This window comes from Leptonychotes weddellii, chromosome 6 (genome assembly GCF_054177405.1).
Source record: "Leptonychotes weddellii isolate Sample4059 chromosome 6, ASM5417740v2, whole genome shotgun sequence".
In the NCBI taxonomy this organism is placed as follows: domain Eukaryota; kingdom Metazoa; phylum Chordata; class Mammalia; order Carnivora; family Phocidae; genus Leptonychotes; species Leptonychotes weddellii.
The window spans coordinates 22,507,819-22,524,385 of NC_138374.1; the positions used below are offsets into that span (position 1 = coordinate 22,507,819).

General features: G+C 39.3%; 2 protein-coding genes across 2 annotated transcripts in view; one reads left to right on the forward strand and one right to left on the reverse strand.

Moving 5' to 3' along the window:
- Positions 1-16,567, forward strand: part of CFAP43 (cilia and flagella associated protein 43) — a 96,371-nt gene that overhangs the window by 11,200 nt on the left and 68,604 nt on the right. The window lies entirely within an intron of this gene.
- On the reverse strand, positions 2,720-13,913 carry LOC145722148 (cilia- and flagella-associated protein 43-like). The gene is made up of 4 exons (XM_081823590.1): positions 13,669-13,913; positions 8,401-8,560; positions 5,712-5,779; positions 2,720-2,875 (listed from the first exon to the last, which is right to left on the reverse strand). The coding sequence occupies exons 1-4, from the start codon at positions 13,801-13,803 to the stop codon at positions 2,735-2,737; spliced, it is 504 nt and encodes a 167-aa protein (XP_081679716.1). The 5' UTR covers positions 13,804-13,913; the 3' UTR covers positions 2,720-2,734.

Sequence of the window (16,567 nt, forward strand, 5' to 3'; positions counted from 1 at the left end):
GCATCCATTTGTAAATCTGCAGCATAAGTCTTAATCTCTGAGTCTTTTCTATTTTAGGGGTTCCTCCTCCTAGTCATTCTGTTGATGGGTGTTTGAGGGAATGTATAGAGTCCAAATTATTGACCAGAACCCAAGCAAGATGCACCTGTTTTCTTAGGACCTTAGGGTTGCTGGCCTCTTGTTTTCCCAGCCTGTCTTCTGGGGGAGGGGCCTGCCGTGCTGTTACTCAGGCAACCCTGTTTGGGCGGAGTTGCCCTGCCCCCTTGTGGCGGGGGATGGGCTCAGCAGGAATCAGTTTTTGGGGCTTTTGTTCTCTGGCGGCTTTCCCTGGTGGCTTTCTACGTCTCTTCCATGAGTCAGAGCAGAAGAGACCGTTTCCAACCCTCTGCCTCAGAGCAGAGAGACTGCAGTCTGTTCTTCAGTGAGTTCTCCAGGCCACACGGTCTCCATTTCTGTCCGTGCTGCTATAAACTGCAATGTCCTGGGTTGTGCGCCCCTCCGCAGCGCCCCCAGTCCTGCCTCCAGGTTGGGGCACGTCTCTGCCCTTTGTGCTTCTAAAACCACCAGCCGCTCCCAGTTTGCCCGCGTGACCCTGCCACTCTGGGTTTCCGCCCCTGAGGTGCCCTAAAGTCCTTTCCCGGCGCTACCGGTCTGTGAGTCTGTGCCCCGTCCCCAGCGCGCGAGGCTGTCGCTCCCTGGCGGTGTAGGATCCCCACGGCCAGGCACCCTCCCGCTGCCATTTATCCTCTGATATCTGCCCGTGGAATCAGGGCTCCCCAATTCGTACCTCAAAACCAACTGCCTGCAATATTCTGCTTGTAGAGATCCAGATCTTCTTACATCTCAGGCTGGTTTCGTGGATACTCAGAGTGGTCTGGTAGATATCCAGCTCAATTCCAGGGACCAGTTGAAATAGGGTCCCCTACTCCTCTGCCATCTTTCCTTCTCCCTGAAGTACATTCTTTAGAATTTTCTCTAGTAATGGTTTGTTGCTGACAAACTCAGTTTTGGAGCGTCTAAAAATTTCTTTTTTCACCCCTACACTGAAAAGTATACTCACTGGGTATAGAATTCCAGGTGGTAGTTAGCTTATTTCATTACATCAGCATACTTTTTCTATAAGTAGACAGATAGTAAATATGTTAGGCTTTGCTGGCCATGTGATCTCTCACAACTACTTAATTCTACCATTGTAGTGTGAACGCAGCCATAGACAATACGTAAATTAATGGGTGTGACTGTGTTCCAATAAAACTTGATTTGTAAAAACAAGCAGCAGGCTGGTTTTGGCCTACAGGGCCATAGTTTTCTGATCCCTCCTGCTCTACATGGAAGGTAGCTTTCCACTATTTCTTACTTATATTATTGCCACAGACAAGTCAGCTGTTAGTCTAGTTGAAATTCCTTTGAAATAATCTGTTTTTCTTTCTGATTGCTTTTAGGATTTTCTGTCTTTGATTTTCAACAGTTTCACTTTGTTAAGTCTAAGTGTGGCTATCTTTTTAGGTATTCTGCTTGAGATTCAGTGGACCTCTTGAATCTGTAAATTCATGTCTTCATCAGTTCTGGAAAATATCTCTTTAAATATTGTCTTACCCCACTCTCTCTCCTCTCTGAGGTTCCAGTCCAACATACACTGTATCATTCATGTCTTTTAAGCTCCCTTCTGTATATCCAGGCTACATTCTAGATAACTTCTTTTGATCTATCTCCAGTTCACTAATTCTCTCTTCGGCTGTGTCCAATCGTCTGTCAGACATATTTATTTTTTACTTTTTAAATATATTTTCTCTTTTGAAGAAGTTCTATTTCAGTCTTTCTCCCTTCTGTTATATTTTTTTGGTGTTTCCTGTTCTCCATAGATATTTTAGGATTGTCATTTATTTGTTATTTATTAAAACAGCACAGTTGTTTTAACTTCAGGTATTTACCAGCAAATGAAATCTTTCCATATTTAAACTTAAGTTTCCTTTAGGCAGAAGATCATTGATCTTTTCTTAAAATCCATCTAAAGTCATTGCCTAACAATATAAACTACTGCTAACCCTGACTTTTGAGAGTCATTCCATTAATTAGGAGTCTTTCTAACAGTGTAATTGAGATGGACATTTCATTTTATCCTGCATTTATTCCCCTTCTCTTCTTTTACAGAACCCAGATTTTCCTTAGAGAACTATCTATGACCCTAGTCTCAGTCCATGTTTGGTTGGGTTGACTCTACAAGTGTAGGCATGTGACTTAGGCCTGGCCAATGACAGCTTAGAATCCTCCTGGACATAGTAATTGCCACAGGGGTAGAGAGTGACCCAAGTAAGTACAATGAATCTAAATTCCAGGACATTTTTTCATGGTGTCTTTCCACTAGGGTCACCATGAGGGTAGAAATATAAACTAGAGTTGCAGGAGGCTCTCTGGACACCTCACAGGAGAATCTGCATGGGAAGGGTGACAACAGAGAGGAAAGAGAGCCAAGAGATGGTCACAAAACAAGGTCAGCAGCATCATGGGAGTCCCTGGATTCAGATTAACTCATTGCCCTTTTAGTTACATGCACAAAAATAAACAAATGAATAAATAAACACTTTTTGTTATTTAGACTTTTTAAGTTAGGTATTTTTTCATTTGTAACCAAAGGAGTCCTGACTAGTACAGTATCACTATGTAGCACTATGCCCTTCATTCCTGCAGTGCAATGATAATAATATTTGAAAACTGTATATCAAGAAATCACCATCTAGCATACCTTGTCTGTTTGAATCAGCAACATGTGGTAATTTGGAGAAAACATCATATGTGCCACAGGCTCTTCAATCTCAAGAAAATCCTCTACTTTGTAAGTTGAATCTTTAATAGTAAAAGAATACACAAAGCCATCCTAGTGACCAAAACAATGAGATAAACAAAGAAAATCAGTCTCAGTCAATGCAGAGTATACTTTCCATGTCAAACAAGCTAAGACTTATTGACTACCATCCACAGTTTATTTTTGGAAACATCATCAATGCTTACATTATCTAGAATGCCCTGTCTTATCTTTATTTAGGCAACTTTTAACCACCCTTCCTGGTCATTTCAATTTTATCTCTTGTGACACAAAATTCTGTGACCTAAAATTTTATGGATCTCTCCTTTCTTTGAATTTCTCTAGCATCTATCTTTTTTTCCCCCAAGTAATGTCTTCTTTAATGAAGTTAGAAATTTTTTTATTAGTTTCAGGGGTAGAATTTAGTGATTCATCTGTTGCATATAACACCTGGTGCTCATTACATCAAGTGCCTTCTTAATGCCCATCACCCAATTATCCCTTTCCCCCTTCCACCTCTCCTCCAGCAACGCTGTTTGTTTCCTTCAGTGTCTCTTATGGTTTGCCTCCTTCTCAATTTTCATCTTATTTTATTTTTCCTTCCCTTCCCCTATGTTCATCTGTTTTGTTTCTTAAATTCCACATATGAGTGAAATCATATGGTATTTGTCTTTCTCTGACTGACTAATTTCGCTTAGCATAACACCCTCTAGTTCCATCCATCTAGCATCTATCTTTTTACCACTTTCTTCATTATACAGGAGGGTAGGGCAAATGAAGCAGTTCATTATGTGGCTTGTATATATATATATAGCAGTCTCCTTACTTCAAGGAACACTAGCCTTAATATATATTATTTAATCATTATTATATACATTTCTTTTGTCCCTAAATGACCCAAAGGTAGGGAGTGTGCTGTTTATTTCCTTTATATCCTCCTTTTGTGTTTCTTTCACAGTGCTAGAAAGAGGGCAAGTATCCTGTAAAAATCAGTTGGTTGGTTGGCTGTAAACAGATTTAGGTTCATTTAACTATTCTCAAGAGGAATTTGAGCTGTTTTCACAGTAGTGAAGAGGCTTTGGGCAAATTAATCCATCATTTCTAGATTGGATCTCACTATAACTAGAGTATATGCATTAGTGAGATGGCTGGGTTCACATACTTGGGAACTGGGGGTAAAACATGCAAGGTGCTTTCTCCAAACTCATCATCATTCTCCATTTCTCATGGAGTACATGCTCCAACCACTCCTTTAAACTAGTTGTTTTTTTTTTTAATTTTATTTTTTAAGTAATCTCTACCCTCAATGTGGGGCTTGAACTTACAACCCCAATATCAAGAGTCACATGCTCTACTGACTGAGTCAGCCAGGTGCCCCTAAACTAGGTTTTTTTTTTTTTTTTAAAGATTTTACCCATTTATTTGAGAGAGAGAATGAGAGAGAGAGAGCACACGAGAGGGGGGAGGGTCAGAGGGAGAAGCAGACCCCCTGCCGAGCAAGGAGCCCGATATGGGACTCGATCCCGGGACTCCAGGATCATGACCTGAGCCGAAGGCAGTCGCTTAACCAACTGAGCCACCCAGGCGCCCTAAACTAGGTTTTAAAAAATGTCAAGGGTGAGGGTTGCCTGGGTGGCTCAGCTTGTTTAGCACCTGACTCTTGATTTCAGCTCAGGTCATGGTCTCAGGGTCATGAGATGGAGCCCTGTGCTGGGTTCTGCACTGAGTGTAGGGACTGCTTAAGATTCTCTCTCTCCTCCTCCCTCTGCCCCTCCCTGCTCATGCTCTCTCTCTCTGAAAAAAATAAAAATAAATGAAAATAAAAGTAAAAAATGCCAAGGGTGGCCTTGAGAAGGACAAAAGTCATAAAAGGCCATAAATGCAGACTAAATGTAGGAGGTGGGGTGGCGGGGGTGGAGGGTGCTGGGGGAGAGGATAGTCTGTTGCAAGGTTCCAGGGGAGGGGGATGGATTACCACCTGAGTGTAGGTTTATGAGCTCCAGATTGCTTCTCATTGGTGGAGCTACATCTCTCACCCTGACATCATGGCCTAACTGCCCTCAGGGTCCTGGAAATGTGATCTGTAGCAATGGAAGAGAAAAAGCTAACAGTCCCACTAACAGATGTCTTGGGACATCTACCAGTAGACCTGAGATTTTAGTGTAGGTAGGCTCCGAACCTTAGCACTGATACAACACCATGGAAAAGCAATGTAGTCTGACCCCTTTTCATACTTAACTGAGGCTGCATGCTCTAATAAATGAGAGCAAAGACTTTGGAGTTTGACACATCTGGGTTCAAGCCTCAGCAACTCCATTTACTGGCTGGTGAACTCTGTAAGGCTTGGCTCCTTCCTCTGTATAAGGAGAATGTCAATATTCCTACTTGACAGTGTCATTATGAGAACTGATGAGATAATACAAGCAAAGCACTTAGCATGATGCCTGGTACAAAGTAAGCACCAAGTAAATGAAGGCCATTAATGCTAATTCTAATATGAACAATAACAGTGTAATACATGTAAGCTAAATGAGTATACACAAGGGGCTAAGCTGAAGCTTAGACAAAAGGTTCTATTTGTGTCTGACAACCCAATGTATTAAGTGTACAAACAGGCATGAAGTTGGGTGACAGATATTAGGTGTTCTGAGTTTTTAATTCTATTTTTGATTATTTGCAATAGTCTAGATATATGGCAGTCCATTATACTGTTCTCTCTACTTTTATATATATTTGAAAAATTATCCATATAAAGAGTTTTATAATTGTATCAAAAAAGAAAACAATTTTAATTAATAATCTGAAAGAACCTGACATCCCAAATTATGACTCATAATAGTAAGTAGCAGCAAATGGAAATTGTATATATTCTTGAAAGCAATTAATTTTGAAGAAAAAAATACATTACAATTCCAGAAATGAGCACTCCTCCCTTCTGATATACCATGGTGACTGGACTGATAAGATTTCTTCCCTCTTTTGGAAAAGAAAAACAAGGTAAAACAGGTGACATACAATTAAAAGTGCAATACAAAGTAATTAATCTCTTGCTTTCCTAGGACTATTCATTTCTCTGTAATCCTTTCCAAAAATCAACTTCCTATCAGAATATGTGCTATTATGCTTTCCAAACAATGAATAATAAAAGCTGCTCAGCATTGATTATTAATGTAAATCACATGAGTTTTTTAAAGTTCTGTATCATCAGATCTGTGTAACTAACATTATAGAATTATATAGCTAATATATTTTCTTATTTTAGGAAAGCATTGTCAGAGATTTTAAGATGTCAGGAAAAAAATAAAACCAAACCTAACTTATTATCAAGCTCCATACTTAAGATTTGTACATTTTATGGTATGTAAATTCAAACCTCAGTAAATAAATAAAAGTGGATAAAAAGAAAGTAAAAAGAAAAAATGTTCTATAAGAATAATTGTTATTAATAAAATATTGTCCTTGGGGGAAAAGAACAAAAGAATATTACCTTTTATGTAGATAAACCATGAGAATTATAAGATCAAAAGCTCAGAGAGCATCCATCAAATTATTTATTTACTGTATACTACATCTTGGCATTTTGCCAGATGCTAAGAAGCATACTGTCCTTTCCTTCAGACTATTTACTTCCCAGCAGTTCCTTCTTTTCCAATCCAAGTACCACTAGAGTCCAGGTTCTTATGACTCAAGGCGTAGTCTAGGAGCTGGATGCTTATAGCCACCTGCTTCTAGGATCGTCCTTTCTTGAATGATGGCTAAAATAATCTGCCCATGCACAATTCTATTCGGGGTACATCCCCATTCAGGAGTTTTTGAGGTCTGTCCACTATCAGCTGAATTGAGTATAAACATCTTAGCTGGACATTCAAGGTCAGACATGGCATATATGTCCCTTTGTTCCCCACCAGCCCTGTGTAACACTCCATGCTCCAGACAGACCGGACCACTTCTTGTGTCTCAACCTTCCCCAGTTTTTCTTGTCTCTGCAGATGCCATTGACCGAAACTCAACCTACCCTCATCTGCCTGTGAACCCATCCTGCAAGGGCGATTTCAAATCCACCTTCAAAATGACTTAACTTGGCCTGTTTCCCTCATTTGAATTCCTATAGCACTTTCTTAAGTTTTGCTTTAATAAAATTATCTTAATCTACCTGGCTATAATTATCTACTTGTTTAATTCTCTTTAATAAAATATAAATCCCTTGAGGGTGAAAATTATAAGATCATATATTTGCCATTTATGTCACCTCTGAGGCACCTTGCTTAGTGTCTTCCACATTGTAGAGGTTAGACAAATATTTATACTAAAGCATTTATAAAATACCATGAAAATTATTAGGAATAGTATAGAAGAAGGAAATAGTAAACAATATATAACTATACATGATTAAGTCCTAAATTGTGTATAACATATTACAGATGTGACAACAGTTTGGAAATGAGAAACATTGCTTTTGAATCACTTTACAAACACATATAGGCAGTAATTTACTCTGTAGCAATCTCTGGGATTAAACTTTGGAGCCAAAGGATAAGTAAAACATAGTTCCTGACTTTAAAGAAGATACCTGGTGGGAAGACAGACATGCACAAAGGAAATTGTGAAAGCACAGGATGAGGCTCTAACAAGGGAGTGAGTCTGATGGATCCCACAGAGGGGCACCGAACTTTTGCCCTAAGGTTGGGATGGCAGTGTGGATGCAAGGTTAGAGAGAACATAGCCTGGAGGGTCCAAGTGACAGTAAAGGGAAGCCACGGCGGGGGCAGGAAAGCCAAACCTAATGGCCCCAGTGAAGTCTGAGTCAGGGAATGGGAGCAGGACTAGACGAGGGGTACTGTCCTGGGGGAAACTTGCTGTAGGAGGTGGTATTGAGCTAGAAGCTCAAGGATTCAGAGAGTCAATTGGCAAGGGAGTGAGCTAGGAGGCAGGTCTGTGAAATGACAGGAAGAAATGACTAGCTAGATCAGAAAACTCATCCTGGGGAGTAGAAGGAAAGAGTGTGAATGGAGAAGGAGGATCAAATTAAAGAGGGCTTGGAATCAAGGCAGAGCAGCCCTTGAATTGCATGCTGAAACAGTCTTTAAGGACAGTTTGGCAGGGATGAGATGCCTGCTTTGGGTTAGCTGTAGATTAAGGCTAATGAAGTCAGTGCTAAGGTTGCTGCAGAAATCAAAATGTGAAAGGATACAGCATAGGAGCTAAGAACTTGGACTCTAAAGTCTTAGTGCCTGGGTTTAGGTGTCAGCTCCACAGTTTACTAGTTATGTGAATTTGGGCATTTTTCTTAATCTCTCAATGCTTCCATTTTCTCATCTGTCTCATGGAGATGAAAATATATCTCTTTATAACGTATTTTGAGAATTACATGAAATATACATACAGAGTATAGCAGAATGCCTACAGCCTAGTAGTCAATAAGCACTAGCTATGAGGAACACCCACAGGACTTGGTAACTAACTATGGGATAAAGGAAAGAAAGAATCAAAGATGGCTCTAAGAAGGAGAAAAATAGGGAACAAACATCCATCTTCACGTGTAAAACCATCACCAATGGCTACACTTCTAGGAATAATGAAGTAAAGCAGTTTCTCACCCATTGGTACTTTGTCTTCTATCTTATTAAGTAGAGTCACCTTCAAGGTTTCTCCATTAACCATTAAAAGATGACCCTCTTCACAGCCAACATATAGGTCACTTGTTGGAGTCCAGCAGTGCATAGATGGGTGAAGCAAAGGATATAGATCATCTTTAGGCTTCAGGGAAAGATCAGAAACCTTGTGTTAAGACCACATGCATGGTTTAAGAGCCAGAGAAATACCCAACAGAATAACTTCCAGAAAGAAACAAATGATTATGGACCTATGTATATTCATTGATCCTGCCATTTGCCAAGAGCTAAGTGTACTTATCCTTCCTTGCTCCATTTATCTCTCTATATTTTAATTCAGTAAGACTATATAAGATGGTTTTGCCAGCACATTTAGAGTTCTAGTGTCACAGATTTTCATGAAAATTTTTAGTAGTAACTTCTACACTGTTTCTTGGTAGAGTTTTTTGGTGTCTTGAATCTACGAAAGTCAGTGTCTAGCTAAGATCACCCTTTTTGAGGAAGACTTTTGTCATCGTTTCACCCTCCTGATTCTGCAGTGGGGTGTGGATATGATTTTCCTTGAGTGGCTATGGAGAGTTTGGCCTAGGTCCTTTGCTTAGTTAGCTTTTATGGGAAATGAGAAGAGGACACTTGCCTGATTCTGGTGGCCTCTCTAACGTGGTTCATGAAACATCCTACGTGATTTTGATACCATGGAAAACTCAAAGAGAAACGCATAGGTTTCTAAGGATCTAAGACAAACTTTTCCTGTAAAGGAAAAGGCAGTGAATATTTTAGGCTTTGTGGACCACATAGGTCTCTGACATATATCCCCATTATATTTTTAAACACCTCTGTAAAAAAGTATAAAAGAACATTCTTAGCTTGGGGCCAAACAAAAGCCTGTCATGGTTTGTTGATCTCTGCTTTAGATTGTAATACCTCAGTGGTATGTCCCCTGCAGCTTTAAATACTTATGTCCAGCAGGGGAGAGCCCCCTTTGTCAGCATGGAGCAAGTCTCCTTTTAAATATAGGCCTACCTGTTCTCCTTCCTGGAGGTCAAGGCAGCTGTGGCAGCTTTTTAGGGCATATGCTCCTCACAGCACTGATTAAAATTCTGAATTCAGGATATCATAATAATAGCACTCCTTCCTTTCTATTTAAACAAGTCAAACATACTAGTTTACTTATTTATTTATATTGAGAACATAACATTTAGTAGTATCTGGGCTTTTTGTTATGCTATAGCATTATTTAGAATTACATTAGCTATAACATAATGCTTTGCTTTCTTTAGGATCCTTACACCCATTGGAACAGAAAACATTTTTACTAAGCTATTGGCCAAATTAACAGAATTTTTTAAGTTCCTTGAGAGCTCCATGTTTATTGCATTCTTTTGTTCATGTTTTCGTTCATCTAACAAATATTTATTGGACACTTAACTACATTCCAGGTGCTGTTCTAGGCACAGGCATGTAGCAGTGAACAAAACAGACAAAAAATTCCCTGCCCTCATGGGGCTTACATCCTGGTGAGGGGAAACAGAATAAAAATAAGTTAAGAAGTTAAATATATAGAAGATTATATGTTGAAAAGCACTATGGAGAAAAATAAAGCAGAAGTTGGGGAATACTGCAAATCTATATAAACAGTCGTTTTTCCATTAAAAAGTCCTCAATATATGCAAGCCACCTTTCTAATAAATACTCATTTATTTGAATAATGTATTATATACTATTCTTTTAATTTAGGACTGGTTTGTAGATTCAAGGTAAAGCAGGTGTGGTGCTGTCAAAGTAACTATTTCTACTAGATTCTCAACAGATATAAATTTGTTATGTAATTGATATTTAAACAAACATTTATTGGATGTTGGTTATATACCAGGCATTGTGCCAAGTCCTAAGGGATCCCTCTTCTCAATAGGATGATCACTTGTTGAGGGAAGAAGAAGTATCAACAAATATCAGAATCAGAAAACATGGTAGGTTATAGCAGAGGGGTGTTAAATATTATGGGAGCATTGATGAGAAAGCACGTGGTTCTTCCTGGTGGAGTGAAGGAAGTGTGGAGAGAGACTTATCATTTGGAATGGAACCTGAAATATGCCTAAGGCAAAAACCATACATAGCAGCAGTCACCATGATAATTCTTTAAAAGGATATATTGACTTTGGTCAATGATTGATCTATTTCATGCCCTCATAGCCTTGGACTGTTAGAAAATAAATACTTGATTAATAATGTGGCCACCCTATGGGCCAAAAAGGGGGGGGTGCAAAACCACCCAAAAGGATTAAACTGCTGCTGATTAATGACATTTTTGTAGTATCTAATTGAGATTTGACTCATAGGGAAGAGTTACTCACTGAATGCCATTATTTAATCACCATTATTTAAAAGTTTCTTAGGTTGTCTTGATGACATTTAACCTTAGGCTATATATCACAAAGGGACAGACTCTTCCATTATGGCAATAGGTTCAAAAATCTTTTTAAAAACACACATATCTTGTTCTCACACCAGTGGACCTATGTGTATGCAACAGAAGGTGAAGATTTAAAACTTGAACTTTTCTGCCTTATTATGTTAAACTAGTATTGTGTTTGACTTTTCTTACTTTAAGATAAACCTGGGCTTATCTTTCTATTACTCTCTTTCATCAATAAATATGTTCTGTGCCACTTAAAAATAAATGTGATACAATATGGATTATGTGAACAGAAACAATAGTTTTTAATTTCAAAAATTCTAAAAATTTTAAAAGAAAAATGTGCCAATAGTATAAAAATATTTGTTGATAATATCACCTCATTGTTTAGCTTTCTGGAATCATAAATCAAACATTTTGATCACTTGAAGACCAAACATGAAAAATTAGAATCCAACTTAATATTATGGCTTTAAAAAATGTAAGTATCCAAATATGTTTCAGAATACTTGTTTATAAAAGGAATTCCTATATAGTGACTTCTGTTTAAAAAAAAAAAAGGTAGATGGAAAAAGAAAACTGGACACTTGAGATTAAATTCATTATCTTGGATCCAGTTTCTGCCCAGATAATATCTGCCTTTGATTTCCCCCATGCTACTGCTAGATACTGTTTCTCATGCCTTAAATAAGTTGTGTAATGTGATGCAGGCCTATTTAAAGGTGTATAATGTGCCTTTATAGTGTTAGCTACAAGAGACATAATGGGAGTATTTAATATTTGTGATTTTGTAAAAGTCCATAGCCTGTCAATTTTTAAGACTCTTATTTATATAGATCAGTTCATTACTCATTTCTTTGCCATTGGTTGGTAGCCACATCATAAGAAATGTCATTCAAAGGAAGGAATAGAATAAAGACATTTGAGATCTATTTTTGGTTATGCTTTCACTCATTGTATAGACATTAATCAATGTTTTAGCCATTTTTTTCACCTTACTTATCTATAAGATGAAAAAATAAATATTGGAAAAATGAATTTGTAAGTAAATGTAAAGTATATGGCTTTATTAACATTCCTTGTGTGATTTTAAAATGTAGAACTTTAGCATTAAATTTGTTTTCAGAAAAAGGTTAAAATGCACTGAGTAAAAAAATCCTAGGAAACAAATATGTCTGTTTATTACGAGCATTTTAAAAAATGGTGGCTCCACATTTAAGTATTTAAAGAAGGCATTTTGTAGCATTTTTCAAATGACAAAGACAGATGCCTGAATTTTACATATTTTAGGTAGGGTTCATTCTGTTGTGCAAAATGTGAAAGACAAGGGCTCTTACAGAAATTTATGGCAGAAGAAAAGATTCTAGATGGTTGAAAATGTGGGTTCCTAGGCATCAAATACTAACCACAGCAGCATTTTTTTCAAGTTGTAAACCTTGATGGCTGATCTATTTGTATTTACTTTGCTGCCCCATTGTGGCTGAGTGTGGTTGTATTTCTAAGGCTAGGATTTGTGCTATTAAAAAGAGTTGGTCATTTTCTGTATTTAAAAAGTGAACAATGATCATCCTTTAGAGGAAATACTAAGAGCATACACAACCTTTTCTCTTGCTTGCCAGAAATTTTTAATAAACTAATTACCACTGAGTTATTTTTAGCATCTATAGCTTAATTCTCTGCAGTGGTCAAAATATTTGGGAGCTTCTACTTCCTTTATCCTTGGCTTGGAGTTTTAACACAAATATTAGCATAAAGTTCGAAAGGCTAAGCAGAATCAAGCTCTTGTTTCCCAAAGGACCTGCCTGTGCTATCTCTGCTCCCTGCCTACCCCCTGACCTGCACCTGCACCCCACTCCCCCCTCATTTTCTGTGCTGCAGCCACTACAGGTAGCTTCTCAAACACACGGACTTCGTTTCTTTCCCCCAGGGCTTTTGCACATAGTGCACCCTCTGCCTGAACACTCTTGACCCTGTTTGTAGCACTGAGCCTCCTTGTCCTTCGAATCTTAGGGTAAGTGTTGTCTCCCCAGCGGCCTTCCTTGACCAGCATATGTTAATCTCTTCCTCACGTCAACCCCCTCCCATTTATCCCATTATAATAATTACCACATTTTGCAATGATTTAATGTATGTCTTTACTTTTGGTGGTGTTGTTACTATCTCCCTGATAGAATGTAAGCTCCAAGGGTAGAGATTATGCCTGGTTGGTCATCATGAGATCCCACTGTCTAAAACAGTGCCTGCTACATAGGAGGAGCTTGATAAATATGTTGAATGAATGAGTGTGTAGCTGTTAACAAACTCCTGTTTGAAACTTTCTTCCACTATTTTCCATGGCCTTCTTCTTCTCTCCTGGATTTGTTCCACTTCTGTGTTCCTTGTCAGAGTCATCTTCTAACTCTCGATTCTTGGCAAATCAGTTTCCTCTCTGGCTCTCTCCCCTGACACCCTTACTCTCCTTTCTATCATCCCTCCCCCACTCCAGTGCTCCACTAACCCTTCTATGGTAATGACTCTGGCATCAGTGTCTCTAGCCCTACCTTCTCCACCCCAGCAATAGGTCCGCTTGCCCAACTTCCACCCGGCATCTATACCTGGACGCCTTCCCAGCACCCCAAATTCAATATGTCCAAAACTGAAATCAGGTCTGGGCTCCCTCTTTCTGTTATCAGTGCCATCCTTCCAGTTAACCAAACTCAAAACTCCAGAGCCTTCATTTCTTGTCATCTCCAGGGCTAATCTGTATTGAAAACCAGGATGATCCTCTCTATCCTGCATGTCTCATGGATGGTTATGAGAATCAAATAAGCAAACAGGAAGAGGTGCCAGGTAATTACCCTGAAAGTTTCTGCCTCTTCTCCTACTAGCCCAGCAATGGCTGACAGTGGGAGCACAGGTCCATAGATAAGATCCTTGGGCAACGAGGTGGGGAAAATTACATCTGTTTCATCAAAAAATGATCCGTCTTCCATAGGTAGTTTTACTGACCTTTAGAAAAAAGAGAAATCAGAATAATCAAATGAACAAAAACTAGTCACTGATATAACTATTACATATTGGTGATAAAAAAGGTGGGGAAGTATTATAACTTGTAAAAAACAAACAAGCAAACAAACCAGATAAACGCCAAAGAGTAGATTTAAAAATATATATCACAAAAGGACAATAATGCAGTTATAAATTAAGTACATAGGAATTTTCTAAAATTTTCAAAGTTAATATCTAAAGCAGGAATTATACATTTGAACACTGGCAGGACCAGGCAAATGAGCTGTGGCCAGGTGGGGGACTATGGCAAATGGGAAAGTGTGTTCCCTCCTCTAGGTGGTGTAGGTGACACTCAGTTCCAGCCAAGAGAGTTTGTTGAGAATTCTGGCTCCAAAATTTCAAGAGACTATCATAACCTGGATATTTATGAGAAATCTCTCAAATATTAAAATTTGGCAATTAATTCAAATAAAAATCAATGGGGGCCAAAATAAACATATAAATCTTCCTCTATTTATGATGGGGTTATGTCCCAATAAACAAATATCCTAAGTCAAAATGCATTTAATACCCCTAATCTACTGAACATCATAGCTTAGCCTAACCTACCATAAATGTGCTCAGAACACATACATTATTTGGGCAAACTGCATTAGTTGCCAACTCACAGTTGGGCAAAATCATCTAATACAAGGCCTATTTTATAATAAAGTGGTGAATATCTCAAGTAACTTGTTGAATACTAAAATGAAGGTAAAAAGCAGACTGCTTGGAAGGTACAGAATGGTTGTCAGTGTATAGGTTGTTTACACTCACGACCATGTGGCTGACTGGAAGCAGCAGCTACCACTGCTTAGCATCACAGAAGAGTATTGTAACACATATCTTTAGCCTGGGAAAAGGTCAAAATTCAAAATCTGAAATACAGTTTCTACTGAATGTGTATCACTTTGGCATCACCCTGAAGTTGAAAAATCTTAAGTGGAACCATCCTAAGTCAAGGACCATCTGTATATGTAGGTTGTATTCAGCTACCTTTGCAACCTCTGATATCAAGAATTCATATTCAGGGCCCCTGGGTGGCGCAGTCAGTTAAGCATCTGACTCTTGGTTTCGGCTCAGGTCCTGGTCTCAGGGTTGAGAGATCGAGCCCCGAGTCTCTGTGCTCAATGTGGAGTCTGCTTACGACTCTTTCTTCCTCTGCCCCTCCCCTGTCTCTCTCTCTCTCTAAAATAAATCAATCTTTTTTTAAAAAAAGAATTCATTTTCAAATCTACCATACGTCTTTTAACCCATAATGTGGTTATAAAGGGGTGTTTGAAAAATTAATGGCTTTATGCATTAAATTCAAAATTTCGTTGGTTATGTTTTATGTATGATAAATAATTTTGAAAAATTATCATGTAAAAATAGTATCTACTATTCAAATTAAGCTTGAGTGTTTTCTAATCCTGCTTGCTTTCTGAACCAGGACAATCCATTCACTTTGCCTCTCACTTCAGTTGCTTATAGAAAAATCACAATTCAACATTCAGAACTAGATGAGAATATTCAAGGCAAGCAAAAGGAAAGAACGCTGAGATAAATTATTTGCCCACCTGGCAAGGATATGATAGAGACATTACCCATTTTATGAATGTCTCTGCCTAGAGACAGATTTGACTATTCATTGGGTTCTTATAAAAAAGAAATTGAGACACAAAGAGAATTGAACAAAAAGAGGTTCAGTACTCTTTGTTTAAGGGCTAGGTTTTACCCTAGGTTTTACTCTAGGTTTTCAGGCTCTCCAGTTAGACAACTTTACATTTTTCTTAAGAAGGCAACTTTTCGGGGGAATCTGGGTGGCTCAGTTGGTTGGGCGACTGCCTTCAGCTCAGGTCATGATCCTGGAGTCATGGGATCAAGTCCCACATTGGGCTCCCTGCTCAGTGGGGAGTCTGCTTCTCCCTCTGACCCTCCACCCTCTCATGTACTCTCTCTCTAATTCTCACTCTCTCAAATAAATAAATAAATAAATCTTTAAAAAAAAAAAAAGAAGGCAACTTTTTGGAGGGTGGCGGCAAGATGGCAGAGGAATAGGAGACCTAAATTTCGTCTGGTCCCAGGAATTCAGCTAGATAGGTATCAAACCATTCTGAACACCTACGAACTCAACAGGAGATCAAAGAAAAGAATGGCAGCAACTCTCTGAACAGAAAAGTGACCACATTCTGGAAGGTAGGACATGCAGAGAAGTGAGTCCGAGGTGATATTCGGGAGGATAGACGGCGGGGGAGGGGGCCTCTGTCAGCTGCTACTGGCAAGTGATAGAGCAGCGGAGCACAAAATTGGAACTTTTAGAAGTCGGCTCTGCTGAGGGACATCACTCCAGTGGCTAAGCGGGGGATGGAAGACTCACTGGGACAGTGTGGTCTCGGGACCCTTGGGGTCACAGAAGGACCCGGGGTGCCTGAGTGTGGCAGAGCTCCCAGGTATCGGAGCAGGGAAGCCGGCTGCAGAGACGGAGCCGAGGAGCGGGCTCTCACCTTGGGGTTGCCATAAACTGTGATCCGTGGTACAGTCGGGCCACTGCTCTTCCAGCAGGGACCCATCAAGTGGCAGATCCGGGGAGACGCCCCTTCCTGCCCTGGGAGGAGCAGTGCGGGAGTGCACTGCAGGGATCTGCTGGGTTTGGAGACTCCACACAGGGTCAGGTGCCAGAGATAGAAACGCTCGGTCACAGGCCGGGTGAGCAGAGTGCGGCCGGAG

Excerpts from the sequence above, each read along its gene's own strand:
- LOC145722148 (XM_081823590.1), bottom strand. The coding sequence starts at position 13,803 with ATGGAAGACGGATCATTTTTTGATGAAACAGATGTAATTTTCCCCACC. Across the intron at positions 8,561-13,668 it reads AAGAGGCAGAAACTTTCAGG|CCTAAAGATGATCTATATCC; the intron begins GTAATTACCTGG and ends CTTTCCCTGAAG. Across the intron at positions 5,780-8,400 it reads AGAAGACAAAGTACCAATGG|AGGGAAGAAATCTTATCAGT; the intron begins GTGAGAAACTGC and ends CTTTTCCAAAAG.